The 23,520-nt window shown below is 37.4% G+C and overlaps 1 protein-coding gene across 1 annotated transcript; it reads right to left on the reverse strand.

Annotated features, from left to right (window-relative positions):
• Positions 1-84: 84 nt before the first annotated feature.
• LOC141664316 (cation/calcium exchanger 5) lies at positions 85-9,579 on the reverse strand. The gene is made up of 2 exons (XM_074470240.1): positions 8,603-9,579; positions 85-1,246 (listed from the first exon to the last, which is right to left on the reverse strand). The coding sequence occupies exons 1-2, from the start codon at positions 9,491-9,493 to the stop codon at positions 482-484; spliced, it is 1,656 nt and encodes a 551-aa protein (XP_074326341.1). The 5' UTR covers positions 9,494-9,579; the 3' UTR covers positions 85-481.
• Positions 9,580-23,520: the final 13,941 nt, after the last annotated feature.

Consider the following 23,520-nt stretch of genomic DNA (forward strand, 5'->3'; position numbering starts at 1 on the left):
TAATTCTACCACTCTATAGAAAGTAATCCAACTATGCATAAACAATACAAAATTTTAATTATACTTTCTAAACAAAAGAATATGACTCATTTTTTATCGAAAAGAAATACTAATCCCACTCATATTTATTGCAATATAGACCCAACCCTACAAGAGTCGGATATAATCCACGTATCATCACCTCTAAACAAAAGAATATAGGTCAGTCTCTGTTGACTATACAACATTTCAATCATACATTGCAAACTATATTTCAGGAGCATTCGATCATTTAACCTACAAATTGGGCACAATTGTGCACATAGAAAGATAGGATAACTAAATTAATAAATAATAAATACTACCTACTTTCGTGTAACTATTGCCATATATTCATCTCGCAGTGCTCCAATAGTCAGATGATCAGTATTCGAAATTTGACCACATATATTGTGGATCATCGTTATCAACTGTACAACATGATACCGGTTCGTATATCATATCAGATTGACAATCTTGCAATGATCAGGCTAACTATAATAAAAACAATGTAGAGACCGACAAGGCAAAATCCCCAGACTCTTGGCACCCGAAACCTGCACCAAGTAACTACTAGGAGAGAACCCATCAGGCTTAAAAGCAAGAATATGAAAGCAACGACAATGCTGACATGGAAATGTAGCTCATAAGCTTTAGGATAAACACTAGCTGTTTGTATCACCAATGCCGTTCCAAGCCCAAAGAGCATATTAAACATTGGGCCAGCAAAACACCCAGCCATGGCCATAGCCGGTTGTCCTGCCTTTGCTACAGCAACATCAGCTACAAGATCACCAACTGAATTCCCCCATGCAAGTACAGTCAAACCAAGGAGTGCAGGTGGCAACTGGAGAAGTGACCCAAGAGCTGCCAGACAGTTCAGAAGTTCTCCCGCCACAGTAGAAATCCAAAACACACTCATTACAAATGCTGCAATCACTATAGGCATTGGTTCATTTTTTGGAGGGTCTTTTTCGACAATGTAATGAAGAACTGCTAGCGAGGAGCTTCCTATTAGTACAACTGACCAAAGAGGAAAATGCGTACTTTGAAGAAGAAAACTGACAGGATGATCCAAAGGCATAAAAGATTTGCAAGTATACAGAAGGAGAAGTGGGCAAAGAGCAATATTGGCAGATCGATAGAACCTACTCCATTCAGAAGGCGAAGGTTCGGGAACAGTCAGTTTCAAAAGTAGAGAGACTGGAACCTCCCATGCCTTTGATATCTGAAAGCAACAAAGAGAAAAAGGGAAATTATGTCAAGGATATATACTTCTATAAGATACTTTCATATTGGCAAGCCATACATAGGTACAGGAGAAAGCAGAATGTAAAAATATTTGTCAAGGGATCTAAGCATCTGATATTAATACAAAAAAATACATAGTGTAGAGATAAAAAAACAACTTTTATTCCACAAGGGACAAAGACTCCAACAAATTAGCTCAGCAAGTAGCTAGACCAAGGCAATGCAGGATAACACATAAAAGATGGTTTAGAATGAGAAACAACAGAAGATTAAGATGAGTAGGTAAGATAAATACTTGAAATTCTGGTTTCAGTTTTATTAATATCCATGATCAGAACTTCTTTATTATATATATATATACAACAAATTTTAGCCGTAACTTGAGCTACCTTGCTGACCTAAGCCATAACAGTGTTATGCACACCTTATACCAATTACCGAACATATAACTAAATATCTAGTAAGTCATTCAGTTATGACCAAGCACATAACTAGAAATAACTGCTGCTTTACAATATGTTACCTGTAAATCTTTCTTATTTTAAATAAATTACAGAATATTTCCCATTTACATGATTCTACAGAATTGTTTTCAATTTCTGTTTTCTGTAAAGGCTAACAGAAAAAAAAGGATGTATAAACACAGATACACACACATACATATGTATGTAACAAATATATATATACACGGAAATTGTAACCTCCTCAAACCCAGAAGGAAGAAGCAGCAGCGCCATGCATTCAGACTCAATTTCCCCAAAAACAGTTTTGGTTATCCACTTGATCATCTAAAATCTACTCAGCAATAATGGTATGTAAGCCCTAAATCTCTGATTATTCATGTCACATTTTATATTTAAGGATGTCAGGGACTGAGGTTTCTGACTTGTATTTTCTGAAGTTTTATGTTGTTTTTGGTGTTTTTGATTATAGAGAACAGGAGAACAAGTCTTAAGAGATTTAAGCTAGAATGTAGGAGATTAGCAGAAGGATGATAGTTTCTAGAGAGAGAGAAACCCTAGAGAGATGCAGAAATCAGTTACACAGAGAGAAAGTACAGAAATTAGAGAGAAAGGATTGGGGGAAAACATTTCCATTTTCTGATAATAGATTCAACATAACAGAATTACAAGTCCTCCATACTATTATACTACTCAGGTCATACAGAAAGACCATAGTACCCTTAGTAACAAGTACTAATACTACTAGTAATATGCATAACAGCCTATTCCTGACAATCCTCCCTCCTTCAAGATGAAATAAATTCTGGAAAGTTGAGCTTCAAGAGATCCTCATCCTCCCATAGTCCCATGTTGCTTCATCAATGTTGCACCCCTTCCACTGTATCAAAACTTGATGCACCACCTTATGACCCTTTACAATAATTCTGGTATCCAAACTTCTTAGAGGACTAAGATCAAATACCCGTGTTCATTGACCTGGGGTGGCTTCCTGGGGTGGCTTCCTGAGAGCTTTGATTTGGCCCACTGCTTTCTTCAACTGAGACACATCTGGCAAATCCAATCTGTAAGCAGCTCCACCTATCTTCTCCAGTATTTTATAAGGACCAAAATACCTTGCAGACAACTTAAAATTCTTTCTGATTGCCACAGTAACCTGTCTATAAGGTTGCAATTTCGAATAAACCAAGTCTCCTACCTCAAATACTCTCTCAGACCTCCTGTTATCAACAAAACTTTTCATCCTCAGCTGAGCCTTCTCCAGTATTTCTTTCAAAAGGGTCCACTGTTGCTGCTTGTCAATTAACATATCTTCTAAGGAAGAAAGATTAGCGTGAACCCTATCCACTAATACTATACGTCTTGGTCTCACTCCATAACCACTTGGTAAAGAGAAGTATTCAAAGTGGTATGAAAAGTGGTGTTATACCACCATTTAGCAGCCACCAACCATGTAGCCCAATTATTTGGAGTTTGACTGGTCATACTCCTCGAGTACTGCTCCATACACTGATTAATTCTTTCTATACACCCATCAGATTGAGGGTGACATGCACTGCTGAGGCAAAGTCTGGTGCCTGATATCTTGAATAGAGTTTGCCAAAACTTACTTAAAAAGAGACTATCTCTGTCACTTACTACTATGGAATGTGAAATGCAATGTAGTCTATAAATTTGCTCAAAGAATGTTTGAGCCAAACATTTTGCTGTAATATGATGATTCAGTGATATGAAATGTGCATATCTGCTGAACCTATCAACTACTACCCAAATGACTTCAAAACCTCTAGACTTTGGTAGACTTGTTATGAAGTCCTTAACTATATCCTTCCATGGCTCTTGAGGAATGGGTAATGGCACCAACAAGCCTGAACTTCTCACATTTTCACCCTTAACTTGCTCACAAATCTCACACTCCCTTACCCATCTGCCCAAATCCTGTCTTATGGTAGACCAATAGAAATATTCAGTAATTCTCTTATAGGTGGCCCTGTTGCCTGAATGCCCTCCCACACCTTTACAGTGAAGCTCTTCAAATATTTGCTTCCTTAGGTCTCCTTTAACTCCAACAACCCACTTGCCTTGGTATTGCAGTAACCCTTGCTGAAGATAGTATTGTTGAGGTCCCCATCTCATCACAAAAGCTTCAACAATGATGTCCTTAATCTCAGTATCTTCTTCATAACTTTGCACTATCTGTTCCATCCAAAGTGGCACCACAGTAGTCAACTGATAACACTCCCCCACTAACTCCACCTCAGTATCAGAAGTTATCTTCATATCAACTCCTTCACACTGGAATTTCAGAGTATGAGTACCAAAATTGCACTGAAAGTTGCCAAGTTTAGACAGCCATTCCACAGCAAGTATAACTTCAAAATCTTGTATCTCTGCAATCCAAACCTCTGTACAGAGTTCCACATCATGCCACCTCCATTTGAACTCATCACACTTCTCATTACTAGTTAGAGTTTCTCCATGGGCAACTTGAAGTGAGTAGGTGCATGTTTCACCTTTTTCAGTCCCAAGTTTGAACAGACTTCTTTATAGATCAGATTAAGAACACTGCCACCGTCAATTGATACCCTTACAGTTGTATTGTTATAAACTCCCTCAAATTGCATAGGCCTTCTCTGATTTGATTCTTCTGACAATATGATCTCCTGATCCTCTAGTGCACAAATTTCTTCAGTTGGATTTTCATCATAAACTGGTGGATCTGAATATTCCATCTCCGCCTCAACCACCATCTTGAAATTCTGTGGTTTCTTACATTCATGCCCTTTTGTGAATTTTTCATCATAATAGAAGCATAAACCCTTTTGCCTTCTTTCTTCTCTCTAGCATAAGTCAGTGGTTTGGGTTTAGAAGAAATGTTTTTTGGAGCCTTACTATGTATCAACAGGCCTGCTTTACTGGTAGCAGCTATTCCAGTTACAGCAGTACTGCTCTTAACTGTTCCCTGTCCCACTGCATTGGATTTATATCCACCTCCAAAAACAACAATACTTCTTAGGTTGTGCACCTAATGTTTGCTCATAATATCTAGCTAGCTTGCGAGTTTGTTCCACTGAACTAAGTTCCAATAACCTAATCATACCTTTAATTTCACTTTGTAGTTTGTAGTCCACCAACAAAGTTTTCCAAGAAGTATTCCTTAGTTAGACTAGGAATCTTCTTAGGAATCTTCTTCAAGAGCTGACCTCTACTTTTCTCAAATTCATCAAAGTATTCCTCTACTGAATTCACTTGTTGCAGCTTCTTGAATTTGTTAAAAACCAAGTCAGTGTCCACTTCACCAAACCTGGATGTGAAAGCATCAGAATATTGTTGCCAAGATACCTTGTCTTGGCCAATCAAGAAAGATTTATACCAAGACTTAGGAACGCCACTTAAATGCATGTCTGCTATAGCAACTCTCTTCCTAATTCCCATCATTAACTTCATAGATTGTGAAATATTCTTCACAATCCCTAAGCCATTCCAGGGCATCAGTCCCTTCTTTATAAACTGGAGAAGATAACTTGAGGTGCCTCATACTTTGATTATCCTTCAAAGTTCCTCCAATGAATTTACCAGCCCTAGCATCATCTTCCACCTTATATTGTCTGTGAGAAGCCTTCTGTCTCTCAGATGCTGCATGTGTTGGATCTCTGAACATGCCTCTCTGAGTAAAGTGTGGAGTTACATTCTCTATTCTCTTTGTAGTCATCCAGTTCCTCCTCATATAGATTCTCCACTTCACTCTGCCTACTAGTCTTCTGATTCATTCCAATTACTAGCAACTCAATTTGCTTTTATAATCTCTCAATTTTCTCATCAGTACCGAACAGTGTCCTTGTAAGTCATTTTGTATCATCCTTAAAGCTCCTTGATGAGAAGTCTCCACAAACTCATCATTCCTATAGTAACTCATTCTCTCAGACAATATATCAAATAGTTTATGCTCAATCTATTCAAAACTTCTTAGATCTGTATTCAAACAACAATTCTCCACCAATTTTTACTCCACAGCAACTTAATCAGCCACAAGTAGACTAACTTCACTCCGATTTACAGATCTAAATCAATTATCTCCAGAACAGATCACAAAACTAACACAGCTCTACAGTGACTATTATTGCTACTATTTTTGTACTTCTCTTCAACTTAAAAACAACTAGAATAGCTAAGTAATGACTAAACAAACTCAATATGAATAAAACAACTCAAGGACATACTGAACATGATTGAAATTCAACAGATCTATAAGATAGAGTATTGAACAAGACACCTGAAAAGAGATGAACAAATCTCAGAGATTACAGTTGCGATTACTGCACTTGTAGGCTCGATCTGCTGACACACAACACAGTGAAAGAAGTGGTAGATCAAGTTCTGAGACTCTGATACCAATTTGTCAGGGACTGAGGTTTCTGACTTGTATTTTCTAAAGTTTTATGTTGTATTTGGTGTTTTTGATTATAGAGAATAGGAGAACAAGTAGTAATCTAAGAGATTAAAGCTAGAATGTAGGAGATTAGCAGAAGGATAATAGTTTCGAGAGAGAGAAACCCTAGAGAGATGCAGAAATCTAGGGATGGCAACGGGTCGGTCCGACACGCCATGTGACGTTTCGACAGAAAAACGGCAGGGGACACGGCTCCAAAACGAGGCAGACACGAGACCTGACACAGCCAAGAACCCGGCTCACCCAAACAAAGCCCAATACCAACTGAATTTACTCTAATTGTGCGACATTCTCATATTTTATATGCTTGTCTGTGTTTTCATCGTATTTTCATCACAAGTGGAAGTTGTTCTAGAGATTGCAAATTTCTTTCTTAATGAACCACAAATGGAAGCTGGTATTCATACACGAGATAGACATTCTTCTATTAATGAAAACGTAGAATAAATCAGATTTTAGTTCATCACTTATCGTGGAAGAAACTTTTATTACTACTAATCTACTATAATTAAATTTTTTCAATGTTTGACATATAGAAAATCCTATATTTTTTAACTTCTCAATTTTTTATTACCGTGTCCAATATCTAGGACTCATTACTAATTGGCAAATCCCTGTGTCGCCGCATCCGTGTCCGTGCTTCCAAACTTATAAATCTTCAGCTTAAATATTTTGCTATTTATGATCTAAACCCTTTCTGAAATCTACTTTCTTTGTACAGCCATTATAATAGATTTTACCAGAGAAAAATCGGAGCCGAGCCAGGAATGACAATGTAAGCTACAAAATGCCATAAGGTTGATTCCATTTAAAAGAATAAAGTGAAGACCCTCCTTTACCAATACTTGTAAAAGAATAACAAAGAGAGACTAAATTTATTTTTAGAACAATATGATAAATTATGAAGGGAGGGGAGTAAACTCATTATAAAAAATAGGACATTTGCTTTCAAAATCGTCTTGAGCATCAAATATGCAACAAAATTAAAGACATGTAGAAAGAAGAGAGCATCTTCAGATGCAGGCGATAAAGAAGCACATTTGGTTAGGATCAACTTGGACAAGGGAGAAAATGAAGCAGAATTTGGCAAGGATCCTCTTGCTACCACTAACACATATGCCTTTATTGATGTATTGAATGAAAGGGAGAAAGGGGAGGTACAGGAAGGGAACAGACGGAAGAGGTTCAACTTTCTATCATCATGCTTATGATGTCTTTGTGATTAAGTAAGGAAAAACTTTAGAAGAGAATCCTATTAAATTGAGTCAAGATGGTTTTAAATACTTGATCCTTGTGCCAAAAACAGATTTAGTGATAGAAATTTTATTACCCGTAAATCTGTAATTTCTTAAGTGGTTTAGAGATTTTCATCAACATATTTTGTCTTCCACATAACCATATTACATTAAAGCTAATAGCGATCAGAATACCATAAACTTAATAGTGAGTGCTAGTCATCAAATAAGTATAGACCTTCTACATGCCCCATTTAAGTCTGTCAGGACCAAATACATAACTAGGGACATGACAACATTTTCCGGGAAGGCCAAAAATCATTTTGTGATTGAGCTCATGAGTTTAGACATCATATTTCACAATATTTAGAAGAAATAAGGCCAAATCAGAGAAGAAATAAGGCCAAATCAGACTATTATCAAAATATGATTCAGTATTTCTCCAGCCACCATAGCTAAATACTTGACTTAGGTAATGATCTGAACATGTTATAATTTCCTATTACTATACTCTTCATCATTTATAGCCCACCCTCTCGGAAACACATTCCTACTCCAATCAATTTTGGTCTGGTATTGCAGTATTTACACTGACCACAACACTTAAAGTATGTGCTATGACAGCCTATGCACAATGAAACCTTCGATAAAGATGAGTTAGTTTGTGTGTACAAGAAAGGATAATGAATTATTTGTATAATTCATAATATTTTCTCAAAAAAACTTTTAATCTGCAACAAACCAGTAAATGTTCGTAGGGAAATATAATTGGTAAAACAAAGATTTCCATATAAAGTTGACAGATAAATCACAACCACAGCACCAAGGTGCAAATTAAACAACATAAATGAATACTAAACGTAGTTAAGAACATTACAACAAAGTCTAAGTATGGAGCCTGCTGCACCGCAAAGCATCAGAGGCTAAAGTTTTGGTTTTTTTGCTAACTAAAATTTTGGTTTTTGTATAAAAGAAATTAAAAAACAATTGAATCCAAACAATGGAGTCAAGATTGACAGGAAAATCTTATTCATTCGTAAAGCAAAGATACTCACATGCATTTCACTATTCCAATCACAACGACATCACCCGAAGCAAATTAAATAACATGAGAAAGGGAACACTAGTACGCACGACACAGCTATGAACATTAAAATTAGCAACCATAATCAATATCCTAAACATACCTGTCCAAACCCTTGCCAAAACCGGAACCTAGGCTTCCCTTTCTCAAAATTCCTCACATTTTCCACAACAACTTCCACGGAACCCTTATCGACATCACCGCCCCCAACAAAACCCAATTCACCACTGCCACCTCCCTTCCCTTTCCCACTCCCCATTCCCAAATCCATCCAAAACACAACCCCAACAAAAAACAAATAGAACGCCACAAATCCGACGGCTTGCCAAAGATAAATCTCAGCACTCAAATACACATAAAACAAAAACAAAGCAGCAGTCAAATAAAACAACACATCTCTCACAAACTGTTCAGGCAAAACACTAAAGGGAGCAGCATAAATGGCAACAAAACCAACCACGAAAGCCGAAACGAAAGTCCCAGCAGACAAAATAGCACCAAAACCAGTCCTGGCCTGGCCTCCACCAACAGCAGCAACAGAAGCAAACACATCAGGTGCACCATTCCCAAGTGCAAGCAAAGTCACAGCACCCATTGAAGGAGATAAACTCAAATGCCCCACAAGTTTAGTCACAACAACTGAGAATCTTGATTGAGCTGTTTTAACAAGCACATAAAACTGTAACAAAACACACACTCCAAGAAAAGTGATGGACACAAAAGGGGTTTCTTGGAAGATGCAAAAATGAAGAGAGAAGTAATTAATAAGCCCATTTGATGGAGAACAATGCAAGATTGCGAATTTACAGCGAAAGAGTCGAGGGGTATCAAGAATAGAGGAGCAAGATTGATGGGTGGAGTTAAGGAGGATTCTGTGGGGGATTTTAGATGGGGTTTCGAGAGGGTGAGAGAGATTTAAGAAGAAGATTGAGAGAGTGGAGAGAATGGTTAGGGAGATTGAGAGAGAGATTAGAGAGTGGAGAGAGAGTGCCATGCCATTGATCAGTCAGTGTGTGTTTGTGTGTGTGTTTTTTTATTGTATTGCTGCGTTTGAAATGTTTGGTTCTGGTTAGTTTCTTAGTTCTAGATCTGGTGTTTTTAATTTATAAGTACGGCCGTATTTCTAACGTGCGCAGAAATTTATTTATTTTGATTGCGGTATTTTTTGTGTGTCTACGAGGATCCATAATTTTATTTTTTTGTCATGGAGGATCCATTATTATTAAAAAGAATGAATCAATTATAATAATTTTGTTATAGTAATAATTATTGTCAAATCTTATTAAAAAAGACTCGTAATATTTACTAAGAAAGACTCGCGATACTTATCAAGAAAGACTTAATTTAATATTGGAAACTTGTCACGAAAATCAAAATTTTGTTAATATAACTAAGAAAACTTACATATTAAGTTTTCTTAGTTTAGTTGATAAAACTCCACTATAAATAGAAATTTTGCCTAGTCATTTGTACTTGAACAATCACAGAAGAAGTAATAATACTTTTGAGACCTTTCTCTTTCTTTTTTACTCTATAGTTTATAGTTATTTATATCACGTTATCAGCACAAGTCTCTGCCAACTGAATCTTAATTCTCGAAAGAGGTACGACTTATTCTGACCCACGAGTCTCTATCAACTAAAACTATTTCATAAAAGAGGTACGATTTCTTTTACTCATTTTATTCTAATTATTGTTATATATTTATTTTTGTTACTGACTGAAATATATAAAGATGGATATGCCGTCAAGTAATACTATAAAGATGGCGCTGCCGTCAAGTAATAATCAAAAGTTTTATGGACGGCTATGCCGTCGTAACTTTTGTATAAAGGTATTATTTCAACTTGTCTGTTTAAATATTATGTAACATATTATATCTTGTTTAAAATCTATTCAGAATGGCGAATCTTGTAAAATTAGAGTTTGTTGTCTTGGATGTATCTGGGGATAATTATCTAATCTTGGGTAGTCGCTGCTGAATTACACATTAGTGCTAACGGGTTAAAAGACACCATAGAATCGAGAAAAACTTCAAGCATTGAACAAAATGTCAAGGCTATCATTTTTCTTAGGCATCATATTCATGAAAATTTAAAATCTGAATACTTAACCGTCAAAAACCCACTCACCCTTCGGAATAATCTCAAAAATAGATTTGATCACCAAAAACTTGTTCATCTACCTCATGCCCGGTATGACTGGCTTAACATAAGGTTACAAGATTTCAAATATGTTGCTGAGTATAATTCTGCCTTATTCAAAATAAGCTCAAAACTGACCTTGTGTGGCGAGAATATTACTGATGCTGACATGATTGAAAAGACGCTCTCAACCTTTCATCCCAACACTATGATTCTGGCCCAACAATATCAGGAGCGCAACTTTCAAAAATATAGTGAGCTGATATCTCTCCTTCTTGTAGCTGAAAAGAACAACGAGTTGTTATTGAAAAATCATCAGATACGTCCCACATGTTCTGCCCAGTTACCTAGGTACATAACACGTCATTCCGGAAAAATGGACGTGGGAAAGGGCATAGAGGAGGACGAGATTACAGACAGAATCGTGGATGCGGAAATTTTCGTGATTGGTTTTGTAATCAGTATAACTCTGGTCACCTGAAGTGGCAGCGTGATGAATACAACAACAATTATGGCCACCAAAAGTGGCAGAATGAGAAGCCAAAGAAAAGGAAGGCACCACCAGAAGGGGATACTAGAGATATCTGCTTTAGATGTGGGGCTCATGGGCATTGGACTCGTACTTGTCGTACACCCAAACATCTTGTAGAACATTATGAGTCATCTAAAAAGCAGAATGGACAAATGATGGAAACAAACTTGGCTAGATATAATGATGAACTGATGATTAAGATCACAAATGAACTAGAAAATGGTGTTAATATCTACTATGGCCTAGATGACTAGTTTTCATATGCACTTCTTTTATGTCATGTGTTGCATCTACTTGTTTCGACATCTACTTCCATGTACTTGTTTTATGTTCTTGTTCTATGTTTGTTATTCCCAAACAATCTAACAAAAAATTACATAAGGGGGGGGGGTTGAATATAATTTTGGCTACTTTTTCAATTTTAAGAACAGTTCTACTATAACTATATAACTGTGTTTGATTTGGCTATGATGCGGAATGAAAATATTGATAAAATCAAAACACAAAGTAATCAAATACAAGTATTTAAAAACTTTCTGGATTAAACTTATCCACCGGAGATATAGATTAAGTAGAGAAGTCTGTATTATAATGTTGTACACAGCTTCTTACAAGTTGAACTACAAGAACAGAGAAATTCTTTACAGATTTTGCTTTTTCTGTTTTTATGGTAATTGCTTACTTACTTGATAAAATTCTACTTGCTACACTTGGTTTATATATCACCAAGTTACATGATAAAAAGATAAACAAATAAGATAAAAAATTTCTAGTCTAATTTCATGCTACTTCATTTCTCAATCCAGTATCTTTGAATATCTTCAGTTAAGCATGGAAATGGAAATTCTTCTTTGTTCTTGTAGTGGCATTCATGTCCACTTAGAACATCCTATAAAGGCTCGAATTGGTGTTTTGTACTCAAGTTGTTTGTGTTTTTATATTTTTTTATAGTGTTTTGCATTCCAGGCATAGATAAGGGATCAAGGAGATTTAGCATTGCTTTGGTGCTAAAATTGTGTTAGAAAGGTGTCTTGAATAAATGCTCGTTGATCGCCATAAAAACCTAGCAAAGAAAGCAGAAGGAAGAATTTTCTCCAGAAGGTCAGCGCGCCTGCGCTGTGATAGCGCGCGGCCGCGCCAGTTTGTCAAAAGGACAGTGTTAAAGCTAGAACACGCGCTAATATTCACGCAAGTATACGCGATCGCAAGTAATATAGAATAAATTATAGTCCGTTCCCACAAGGACTGGTTTAGGTTGATTTCAATCAATGTATCTATGCAACACCGGTATGGTTATTATCCAATGTTAAGACGAATAACAAATTGAGATTGTTTATAACTATGATTAACTAAGAATTATACTAAAGAACATAAACTAGGAGATTAAAGAGAATTAAATAATATATGACATAAATATGGGATTCTAACTTCATTAAATACTTCATTCAATAACCTTTTCGTTCTTAACCTTAGCATGTAATGGTGATGACACTAATAAGATAACACGAAACTGATAAACGCCAACTTTCGTTGTATGAATACCATACTACCAGACATCCACAAAAGAGATAGAAGCTGAATTGACACCAATTATATTGAGACCCTATATGTCTATAGAATTTGACAACATAACGGTTTAATGCAAAAGTTATCTATCATGATTACATAGGGCAAGTAAGATGGTTAAAATTACCTACGAATCATGCATATCACATACATGAACCTATGCTAGCATGGCAAGTTCTAAACCCTTAAATTCACTTTTGCTTCATTAAATATTAACACACTATCTTTCGTTAGAACCCCACGATAACGATTAGCCTATAATCGGACTCATCATCAATGTGGGTTCCGATGAAAGCATGGAACACGTAGTGCTCTACGGTCTTCTTACGCCTTCTCCTTAAGCTCTGGTACATCTTCTTATGAAAAACGAGCATAAGTTATATTTATATAGCAGCCCATGTAGATTAGAAGTCTTCTGGATCAAAATCAGAGTAAAAACAGGATTCTTTGAATTCGACCTGGCGCGGTCGCACGCTTGACCCGCGCGGGCGCGCTGCATCTCTGGAATCCTGGTGCGGCCGCGCGCTATCACAGCGTGGGCGCACCGTCTCTCTGGAAAAATGCTGACTTCTTCTTTTCTTGCTGATTTGAGTTGGTCTTTTCACGAGTTTTTATTCTAGACACCATCCTAACACCATATTAGCACTAAAATCATGCTAATTCAGCTAGTTACCTGGTAAATGCCTGAAATGCGAAAACACTACAAAAATACATTAAAAACACTAACAACTTGAGTGCAAAACATCAATTCAAAGCTTTACAGAGCATAATAAAGTGTCATAAATGCCACTCAACATACCCCCAAACTTGAACCGATGTTTGTCCTCAAGCATAAACAGACTCAAAGAACAAGAAATAAAAATGCATGAATGCAACTATATGAATGCATCGATCCCCATAGAATAACTAAACCAATCAACAAGCAACATCTCAACAAATGCAGTTATTCGCACAAAGATCAATCAAACCCCACAAATTAACTTACAAGCCAGAAACGTGTGTGTGTGTAACTGCTTACAGATATACTATTGCAACTAGATCAATAATTATGACTCACTACTCATCAAAGCAATCTCAAGGCTTATAAATAGAATAAAAGCTAGACTCAAAATAACTTATAACACTTCAACTCTTATATCGGAATTTACACGGATTCATGCTTTTATTCACAACACAAAACAACACAAATGTGCTTATTTTATCGCGCAATGAATGAGGTTCACAAAAGACTTATACAATAATACTCATGTGGCGAGCGTTAGATTAGCGGATCCCAGACTATAAAAAGCCTTAGGTCATTAGGCACAAAGTCCCCTAAGAACTTAATAATTCGAGTATTCAAGAGCCCGCTCGTGATCAATTATGCATAAACACATATATTTTTTTTCTTTTTTTTCTCTTTTTTTCTTCTTTTTTTCACAAATTTCTGAACGAGTGCGTTTCGCTCCATCTCGCTCAACCCTAGACTACTCATATAAAATAAGATGGCTACTAGCCATTTGACATCTAGCCATAACAATTAGCAATGAAATCCAGTTTTCTCCAATTTTTTAAATATCCATTTTATTTTATTATTAAGATAATATCCTTAATTCTAAATATAAACAAGCGATTAAACCTCGACAAACAAATAAACCATGACCATGATCTAGCCCTCAAGCAACCTATAAGACTTAGTGAAATACAATTGTCTCTAGCATGCAAATCAACTCGATAAGGATTAACATCACTAAATACGACATCACTATACTAGCATCAATATCACAAATCAATCGAAAAAATCATCCAAGGGATCATGTTATTATGCAAATGCATGAAATTATATGAACAAAATATCATAAAAACTACAAAAATAATAAAAAAAACTACTACATGGCAAACATGAAACTATATGAACTAAACTAGCACGATCATGCAAACTACATGCGACTCACACTGAACACATAAATCCTTAACTACTACCCCCAAACTTAAAATATTCACTGTCCTCAATAAAGATAATAGCAAGGAATCAGGCATACCTAATCAGAACCAGGATCATCACCCTCAAGGGGTGGAGTGTCAGGAGTGTCTGGAGGTGGATACACGGAATCCTCACCAAATACTGGCCACTGAATGTCAACTCCTGTGGCTCTGAAAGCAGTCCCCAACGCCTGGGTGAGGTCATGTGCAAACCTGCTATGGATGTCAAGCATCACATCCATCCTCATAGCTAGACGCCTATACTACGTCGTACTCAAACCAGAACTGCCCTGTGCTTCCTTCTACTGCTGCTACTGCTGTGATCCCAAAGGACCACCCTCCTCTCTCAACTGAGCTCTCCATGCTGCCTTACTTGCCTGCGCCATCCCACAAGCATACATCTGATCACGTGGCCTTCCACCTGGAAGATGGTCAAAAGAGTAACCCAGCCCCTTCAAATCAGGCTTTCCTCCCCCACTCAGTCATATGCAACATTGTTGAACTGTCAATCGGAGCACTAGGGAGCTACAGCTGCTCATGTGCGAGCCAACGAACGCCAACCGCCACGCACAACTTTGTCACAATGGACGCATATGATATCGACCCTGTAGTACTCCCTCGCAAGAACCTCAGAATACCCTAATGGATCACCATCCCAAGATCCACATAATCCTCTTGCAGAATACCCCACAACAACCGAGCACGCTCCATCGTAATCTCATGCACATGAGAAGATGGCATGATATTAGAACAAATAAAAGAATTCTATGCACGTACAAACATGTTCATGCACGAGGCAGGATACATGGCATACTCATTCGTTCCCTTCTTTAACTTCCACTGTGTCTCAGGCACGCACAGGGTAACAACAATCAAATCCAAGTTAAACTACTCCGGAGTCTTCTCGTTCTAGTTATCCTGATCCTCCGTCTTCTCGGGCTTCTCAATCACCCTACGAATCGCCTTAGCACTATAGTCCACCGTCATCCCTCTCACCACCGTGAAACCGTTCTTATCTGCCTTAGCATTATCATAAAACTTATGCACCACACTCATGGGCACAACATCGGGTGTCTCGCAGAAAACAACCCAGCCCATCTCCAAGATCATCTCCAATAACTTACCATCTTTCCCCGATGGCAGAAAACCATACTCCTTGGCTATAGACTTTGAAAGTAGTCTCACATACTCCGCTTCAGCCTCAGGAGTTGAAAACCTAGGCCTCACGCCACCTGCACTCGAAGAATCGGCGGTGCTGCTACTTATTTGAGTTCGTTGTCTTTTTGGTGCCATTGAGATTGAGAGAGATTGAGAGGATAGAGGTTTGTAAGAGAGATTTTGTGTTTGAGATTTTTGAGAAGTGATTGAGAAGTTGGTGTATAAGTGTATGTATATATAGGAGATTGAGAGAGAATTAGTTATGGAAAAGGAGTGGGAATTGATTATGGGAATAATGGGAATAATGGGTTTGATTTGGAGAGGGAAATTTGGGATGTGGAAGAGTAAAATTCGGGTGGAAATTGATTTTGTATTAAAAACCCCGATTTTCTCTTCAAAAACCGACTTATATTTTTTTCTGAATCGGGGATCCGGCGCGGGCGCGCGCCATCTCGGCGCGGGCGCGCGCCATCTCGGCGTGGGCGCGAGACATCTCGGCGCGGGCATGCATCATCTCGGCGCGGGCGCGCATCATCTCGGCACGGGCGCGCCCAGTTTTGGGAGTTTCAATGCGGCTGCGCACCAAGTCAGCACGGGCGCGCCCAGTTACTGGAAAAATAGCGCTGCCGCCCCGCTTCTCGGTGCGCCGTGCTACTGAAATGGACCCTGGATTTTTTTATTTTTTTATTTCTTTTATGTTTTTCTCTTTTCTTCCTGCTTCCTCTATCTACTATTGTACAACAAACTTGGGTTGCCTCCCAAGAAGCACTTGGTTTACGTCGTTAGCACGACGTAGAATCTCGAGATCAAGTTGACAATAAAACGACACTAACCACCTCACAGTTTGCCGTATATCCATAGTAGTGCTTCAACCTCTGACCATTTACCTTGAATGCTTGGCCTGATCATTCTCAAAATCTCCACATCTCCATGCAGAAACACAGTTTTGATTATGAAATGCCCATACCATTTCAACTTTAATTTTCCAGGAAAAAGACGGAGACGAGCTAGAGTTAAATAACAGAACTTGTTGTCCCGACACAAATAACTTGAGCACTAGACCCCTATCGTGCCACCTCTTGACTTTCTCCTTGTACATTTTGTTGTTTTCATACGCTTGAAGCCGAAATTCATCAAGTTCATTCAATTGAAACATTCTGTTCTTACCAGCTGCATCCAAATCAAGGTTCAACTTTTTTAAAGCCCAATATGCTTTATGCTCGAGCTCCACAGGCAAATGACACCCCTTACCATAAACCAACTGAAACGACGACATACCCAACGGAGTTTTGTATGCTGTTCTATATGCCCAAACAGCTTCATTAAGCTTCAAAGACCAATCCTTCCTTGATGGACATGATAAGTGGATTTTATATCCACTTGGAATGCTTTATTACAAGCTTAAATTGGTGTTTTGGACTCAAGTTGTTGGTATTTTGATGTGTTTTTGTGTTAATGCATTTCAGGTATCAGTTATATGAAGAAAAGAGCTTTTAAAGGAAATATGATGAAAATTGATCAGAATTGGAAGCCAAGTCGATTGTCAAGTTGTAGAGAATCTCAATAGCTTCGCGTGGGCAGTTGAATCGCCTAATTCTGACGAGTAGAACTCAAGTTATGGTCAAAACAAGATTGATCAGAATATTTTTCCAGTCAGTAGCTGAGCGCCCGCTCAGCAGAGCTGAGCGGCCGCTCAGGGCGCGGCTGGTCGCTGATTTCGCTGAAAAAGCCTTTTTTGAGTAGAATTTGATGATTTTAAGGGTCTAGGTCCACTAGGGGCGTATATATACTTAAAAAAAGGGTTTTCATCATCCGGGAAGATTGGGATACCAAGGAGAAGACCTAGAAGCACAGAACAACTCCGAAAAAGAAGATCTTGTTTTCAACTTGTGATTCTTTGAATTAGTTGTAACTTTGGATGCTCGTTTTCATTCTTGTTGAACCTAGATCTCGTTTATTCGTACTTTGATTATTATTTAGTTTATTAAGACGTTGTTTATACCATGCTTTCATTGGAACCCATGGTGACGATGAGTTCGATTATGGGCTAATCGTTGTCATGGGATTCTAGCGGATTTACTTATGGATTTCAATAGTTAATTGTTTCGATATCTTGGTGTGTGGTGATTGATTGATATTCTAGTATTGGTTGTGCGTATTCGTCTTATGTGCGTAGCTAACATATAAGATAGCGTGTTAATCTCTATTGAAGCGACAGTGAATATAGAGGTTTAGAACTTGCCATGCTAGCATAGGTTCATGTATGTTTATGCATGATTCGTAGGTAACTCTAACCGTTTTACTTGTCCTATGTAATCAAGATAGATAACTTGTTCTTAAACCGTTATGTTGTCAAATTCTATAGACATATAGGGTCTCAATATAATTGGTGCCTATTCAGCTTCTATCTCTTTTGTGGATGTCTGGTAGAATGGTACTCGTGCAACGAAAGTTGGCGTTTATCAGTTTCGTGTTATCTGATTAGTGTCCTCACCATCGCATGCTAAGGTTAAGAACGAGAAGGCTATTGAATGAAGTAGTAATGAAGTTAGAATCCCATGTTTGTCATATATAGTAATTCAACTTCAATTCTCTTAGTTAATGTTATTTAGTATAATCTCTTAGTTTAATAAAAACCCAATTTGTTATTTGTCTTAGCATTGAGCGATAACCATACATTGTTGCATAGGTGCATAAATTGAACTTAACCTAAACCAGTCTCGGTGGGAACGAATCTGATTTATATCTTATACTACTTGCTGTTGGATTTTTAACGCAGCGGGGGCATGGCAAAACACTTTTACACATATAAAATCCAAATAATAGCATATAAATCGTGAATAAAAATTCGAGGGATCGAATCTAACCTTTTAAAATAATTCGGAGACAACGATCAGAGATCCTTAGCAGTTGCTCCTCAAGTGTGAAGCACTCCACCGGTATCCACCAAGAAAATGATGTTACGGAGGAGGAAGGAGGTGGAGAGAATTGAGTTTTCCAAACTTTTTTGGGTTTTCGGGTTTGTTGTGGGTTGGAATAAAATTAGGGTCTATAATAGTGTATTTATAGGCAAAATTTTCAGCTGAAATTTTTCCATAAATATTATTATTATTATCCCATTTATTATTCTCATTAATAATTAAAACACCTTTTAATCATTAATCCTTTTTCTAAACACTTTAGAAATAATTCTCTCTCTTGATTTAATTTTTAAAAATTAAATCCTTAATTAATAATATTAAGAACTTTTCTTAATTAATTTATAATCAATTAAATCTCATTTAATCAATTATTAAATTTGCCAAATAATTATTTATTTCACAAATAAATAATTATTAGCCATTATTAATTAATTCCTCCACCATTAAATCATTCTCTTTTTATGGTGTGACCCTGTAGGTTCAATATTAAGCCGGTAGTAGAAATAAATAATAATAAAACTATTTTATCATTATTTATATAAATTCTCTAATTTATTAAATATGATTAATTAATTAATCACATTTATTCTACATTGTGAATGATGCTTCTCAACATATCGCGACTATCCGGATAATATGAATTCACTACTTAGAATACCAAGAACCTGTCAGTGAATAGTTACCGTACAATAAACTCCTTCTACCCTACAATGTCCCGATTAAATACAAGGCATGGATCTCATGTCAAGCCTATCTAATTCAATCACTTGCTTACCATTTACTATGCGTAGTTCTATGCAAATTAGAAACTCCTTTCTAATTTCATTTACTCTGGCCAGAGATTCCTGAACTAGCATAAGTGGATCAGCCTTGAACATTCGCTTCCTTCACTGGAAGGGGTAGATCCTTTATTGATCATACACTATCTTCGTGTACAAATTCCTATACCTAGAAGAGCCCTAATAATTGTCCCTGGAGACTAAGAACTAAACCAAAGCATAGTTCAGTGTACACAAGATGACTATGATGACCTCAAGTCTAAGGATACTTGTACAACTATCACTATGTGAACAACTGCTGACACGTGAGTGAACTCCATCAGTTGTTCAGCTGTGCGAGTCATGTTCAGTGAACTTATTCTATAATAAGCACCTACATACTAGCTATAATGTCACCACACAAATGTCTATGAGAACAGACATCCTTCATAATGAAGCAAGCATAGTATGTACCGATCTTTGCGGATTAATTAATTACCAGTTAGTAATCCTATGAGCAGGAAGTATTTAAGTTTAGAGTTATCATCTTTTTAGGTCTCACTATTATGATCTCATCATAATCCATAAAAAGCTTTACTCTAAACTATGGTATATCTTATTTAAACACTTAAATAGATAGAGCCCGTAATAAAAACAAAACAAGTCTTTTATTAATATCAATGAAATTAAAACAGATTACATAAAGAGTTATTCCTAAATCCTAATACCTGATTGGACTTAGGACATATTCCTTTCAATCTCCCACTTGTACTAAAGCCAATCACTCTGGTATCTAATACCCATCTCATCTTTATGACGATCAAAGTGACTTTCAAAAAGTAGCTTTGTGAGTGGGTCTGCTATGTTGTTATGTGTGTCAACTCTATTTCAATACAATATAAGAAATGTTACCACGCTCCCACTAACCCTTTTGTAGACGCATGGTTCATCTATGTTTTTGATAAAACCAAACTCTTTGGATGTTCCATCTACGAGAAGCTTGCTTTAAACCACATATGGTTCACAGCAGCTTACACACTAGGTTTTCATTTCACTTGGAAAGAAAACCATCTGGCTATTTGCCAGATCTCATAGTCGTAGTAAGCAGCAATCGCAAGCAAAATCCAAACTGATTATAACAGGGCTACAGGTAAAAGGTTTCATCAAAGTCAATCCATCGCCTTTATTTGAATCCTTTTGCCACAAGCATGGCCTTATAGGTCTCCACCTGGCCATCTATAATCTATCTTTTGTAAACAGTATACATAGATTCCATTCTGGATTTCATGGCACTATGCCATTTCTCTGAGTCAACACTACTCATAGCCTCATTATAGGTCACAGGGTCGTCATCATCAATGATCGATAACTCATTGTCATTCTCAATGACAAGGCCATATTACCTCTCAGGTTGGCGAGACACTCTCCCTGATCTATGAATGGGCTATTCCACAAAAGGTTGTTCAGTCAGAACTGGTGTTTCCACTTGATCCATAGTAGTTTGTGCTTCTTGAACTTCATCAAGTTCAATTTTGCTCCCACTGTTTCCTTCAAGGATAAACTCCTTTTCCAAGAAGGTAGCATGTCTGGAGACAAACACCCGATGATCGGTGTAAAAATAATACCCTGAAGTCTCTTTAGGATATCCCACAAAACTACATTTTACGGATCGATATTCCAGCTTATCTGGGTCAACTTACTTGACTTAAGCTGGACATCCCCAAATCTTAACGTGTTTAAGACTCGGTTTCCTTTCTTTTCATATCTCATACGAAGTTTGAGGAACAGATTTTGGAAATCACCTTATACAGTAAATATGCTGAGGTTTCCAATGCATAACCCTATAGGAATACTGGAAGATTTTTATAGCTCATCATGGACCGAACTATGTCTAACAAAGTTCGATTTCTCCTTTCAGATACTAATCTGGAGGAGTCCACTGGGAGACTATACCATTTACTTTGAGATAATCCAGAAACTCTCCATTCAAGTATTCACCACCTCGATCTAATCGAAGAATTATAATACTATGTTTGGTTTGTTTCTCCACTTCATACTTATACTCTTTGAACTTTTCAAAGGCTTCAGATTTGTGTTTCATCAAACACATATCCGAATCTAGATCTATCATCTATGAAAGTAATAAAGTATGAAAATCCACCCATGGCTTGCTTAGACATTGGTCCACATACATCTGTGTGTACCATTCCTAGCAAATCTGCAGCCCTCTCTCCATGTCCACTAAATGGAGACTGCAGTGCCACTATAAAGTGAGATTTTTATCATCCCTTTTCTTTTATTAGTTTGTTCAATCTGAAGTAAATTATGTCACATATATACAGACCATTATTTAAAGTACCACGTCCATAAAGAATATTATCTCTAAGAATAGAACATTCATTATTCTCAATAATAAATGAAAATCCAGCCAAGTCTAACATGGGAATAATATTCCTCACAATCGAGGGAACAAAATAACAATTATTTCAAATAATAGTCTTGCCCGTAGGCATATATAAATGAAATGATTCTACATCTTCAGCAGCAACTCTTGCTCCATTTCCATCAGTAGAATCACCTCCTCTTCCTCAAGAGTCCTACTTCTCCTTGGTCCCCGCAACAAATTGCAGATATGAGAACCACAGGCGGTATCTAATACCCAAGTAGAAATGACATATTCACTTCTATCATGAACATACCTGAATCAGAAGCGGTAGTCTCACTACCCTTCTTCTTCAATTCTGCAAGGTAAACCTTGCAGTTCCTCTTCCAGTGCCCCACCTTGTTACAGTGAAAGCAAACAACTTTGCTCTCGGGGTCTTCAGCTTTTGGTGGAATCGGCGTTTTCTCACCTACTTTCTTCTTCTTGGAAGAGTTCCTCTTCCTTTTCTTAGGATTGGAACCTTCACCAATTAGAAGAACAGAACTCTTTTTAGGGGAAAAATTCGATTCCGCAGTCTTCAACATGTTGTGGAGTTCAGGCAGGCTGACATCCAACTTATTCATGTGAAAGTTCACAACAAACTGCGAGAACAAACTCGGAAGTGATTGCAAGACCAGGTCTTGGCTCAGCTCCCCATCCATGGCAAAACCAAGTTGTTCAAGACGTTCAATCAAATTGATCATCTTAAGTACATGGTCATTCATAGATGATCCCTCAGATATCCTACTTCCGAACAGCTCCTTCGATATCTCATATCGAGCTGTCCTCCCTACCACATCATACAACTCTTGTAGATGCAAGAGGATAGTGTGAGCATCCATATGCTCATGTTGCTTCTGTAGCTCAATGTTCATGGAAGCTAGCATGATGCATTGAGCAACATTTGCATCATCTATCCACTTACGATACACAACATGTTCATCATTATGTGCATCACTAGCAGGTTCAGTAGGCTTAGGTGAGTCAATCACGTATTCCAGCTTCTCAATCCTGAGAACAATTCTCAAGTTTCGAAGCCAGTCAGCATAATTAGGACCAGTCAATTTGTGAGCATCTAGTATGCTCCTGAGTGATAGTGCAGAAGACATAACGTATAAAGTAAATCTGTAAATGATAAACACATAACAACACTTAGCAAATATTCGATTTCATTTCAAAACACTATATGAATCGGGTCTTTATTCATAAGTGGCTCCCACTAGTTTTCCTAATTTATTCAACCCCCTACGTGAAAAATTAAGCATTCATAATGCTAGTGGGAATAGGGATCCTACATTCCATCACACAACCCCGGCTGTGGCACGAAACGCCATGTAATGTTCAATAGGCAGACAACTCTTGTCAATTACATCTAATGTTATTCCCTAATCAAACTTTAGCCTCTTGAATAATTGAGTCACGGCTGTGGCACGACAAACTCAATATTCTAAGTCAAGTCTAACCCAACATTCCGTACTATTGAATCAGTCCCCAAAGGCCCACGGCCGTGGCACGTAACGACCTTTAGATTCTTATTCAATGTACACATCTCTATGTA

This window comes from Apium graveolens, chromosome 1, assembly GCF_009905375.1.
Source record: "Apium graveolens cultivar Ventura chromosome 1, ASM990537v1, whole genome shotgun sequence".
Lineage (NCBI taxonomy): Eukaryota > Viridiplantae > Streptophyta > Magnoliopsida > Apiales > Apiaceae > Apium > Apium graveolens.